At 56.3% G+C, this 1,532-nt stretch overlaps 1 protein-coding gene across 1 annotated transcript in view; it reads left to right on the top strand.

The window, feature by feature from the left end:
* MAN2B1 (mannosidase alpha class 2B member 1) overlaps nucleotides 1–1,532 on the top strand; it is a 14,863-nt gene that overhangs the window by 621 nt on the left and 12,710 nt on the right. The window contains exon 2 of the mRNA XM_025203832.1: nucleotides 1,046–1,148. Within this exon, the coding sequence (XP_025059617.1) occupies nucleotides 1,046–1,148 (103 nt within the window). The remainder of the gene's footprint in view (nucleotides 1–1,045; nucleotides 1,149–1,532) is intronic.

Raw genomic sequence — 1,532 nt, 5'->3', positions numbered from 1 at the left:
CCCCCCCCATGGCAGGGGGCTTCCTGTTCCCAGGGCTGAGTCAGCAGCAGATAAAGAGCCAGTCTCAAGTTCCAGTCACACTTCCCCCTTCCCTCACAGCTGATCGGGGGCCAAGGGGAACAGGATGAAGCTAGTGCCCAGGGCTGAGACCATTGGCAATATGTAGGGGGTGTACATGGGTGCACATGCACCCCCTGAGATTGGCGGTGCATCCCCTGAGAGAAGCACCGCTGGCTGCTACCAACCACCCTGCCACCAACACTGCTGTGGCCACCTGTAGAAGCTCCTCACTTGCTGCCATCACTGCTGGCACCGCCTGCAGGTGGTCACCATGCCCCTCCCCCCCAGGCCTCTGGGGACACACGTTGTTCATGGCTGAAACCCTACCCCCTCCAACAGCCTCTTTCTCTTTTCTTCTTCTTTTTATTCTGCAAGTGTTTCCTGTCACGGAGATGGGGTGGTAATAACCGTGTCCTGGGTCAAAGCCTGTGGTTCAGAGCCAGCTCTGCTTTCTATGGCTGGGGATGGGGGCAGGAAATAGAACCCAGGGGTCTTGACACACCTTGACCCTAACTGCTTCTTGACCACTGGATCTTATCCCCTGACAGGGACTGAGAAACAACCCAGGAGTCCTGATGTACCTTATTCTACCCTTTGGACCCCACTCCCTTCCCAGTACTAGCAAAAAAACCAAACAAACACGGGCATCTTCATGCAAGCTAACCTGTGTACCCTACTGTTTTCTTAGAACTAGCAAAAGAACCCACGCATTGTGACTCACTTGGTCCAGCCATGAAGCCTCACTTCCTTCCTAGAGCTGGGGTGGGGGTACCTTGGTTCTCTCTTGATTGTGCCTCTGTCTCTTCTGAGTCAGCGGCCATGAAGTTATCCACTGTGGCCTTGTGTGTTTGTGGTTTGGGAACTGGGGAAACTGAGGCACAGACAGGCCAAGGACTCTTGGTGGCAGGGGGGCAGTGTTCCCACAGGGGCTGGGACCCTGAGGCTGCCCCTGACTGGGGCTCTCTTGTTCTCCTCTGCCCTTCAGTCCTGCCCAGCCACAGAGCCTAAGATGCTGAACGTCCACCTCATCCCCCACACACACAATGACGTGGGCTGGCTGAAGACAGTGGACCAGTATTTCTACGGAGGTACAAGGTGGGGGAGGGGCTACCACCATCTCACTCATTAGGTAACAAAGGCTTATAACCACTGGCTTTTTTCGTTGTGCGAAGAGCTGACCTGAGCTTGGGGCCAGGCTGCCTCAGTTCTGCTCCCTTATCTGTCCCTGGCCTGCTGGGTGTCCTTAGCCTGTCTGTGCCACAGTGTCTCTAGTTGCAGCCTGGAGGTCATCCCATCAACCTGCTCTTGCTGAAGTGCTTAGGATGGGGAAAGGCCCTTGCTGCCCCTTTCTTTCCTCTCAAGGCAGCTGGAACCCTGGAGCCTAGCCCAGCCCACCCCCTCCCCGAAATCCACTGTTTGCCTCCCCTCCTCTCCCTGGAGCTGGGGCATCCTGACTCCCAGCCCTATCCCAC

This window comes from Alligator sinensis, unplaced genomic scaffold, assembly GCF_000455745.1.
Source record: "Alligator sinensis unplaced genomic scaffold, ASM45574v1 scaffold707_1, whole genome shotgun sequence".
Lineage (NCBI taxonomy): Eukaryota > Metazoa > Chordata > Crocodylia > Alligatoridae > Alligator > Alligator sinensis.
This window is presented reverse-complemented; position numbering and strand designations above follow the sequence as displayed.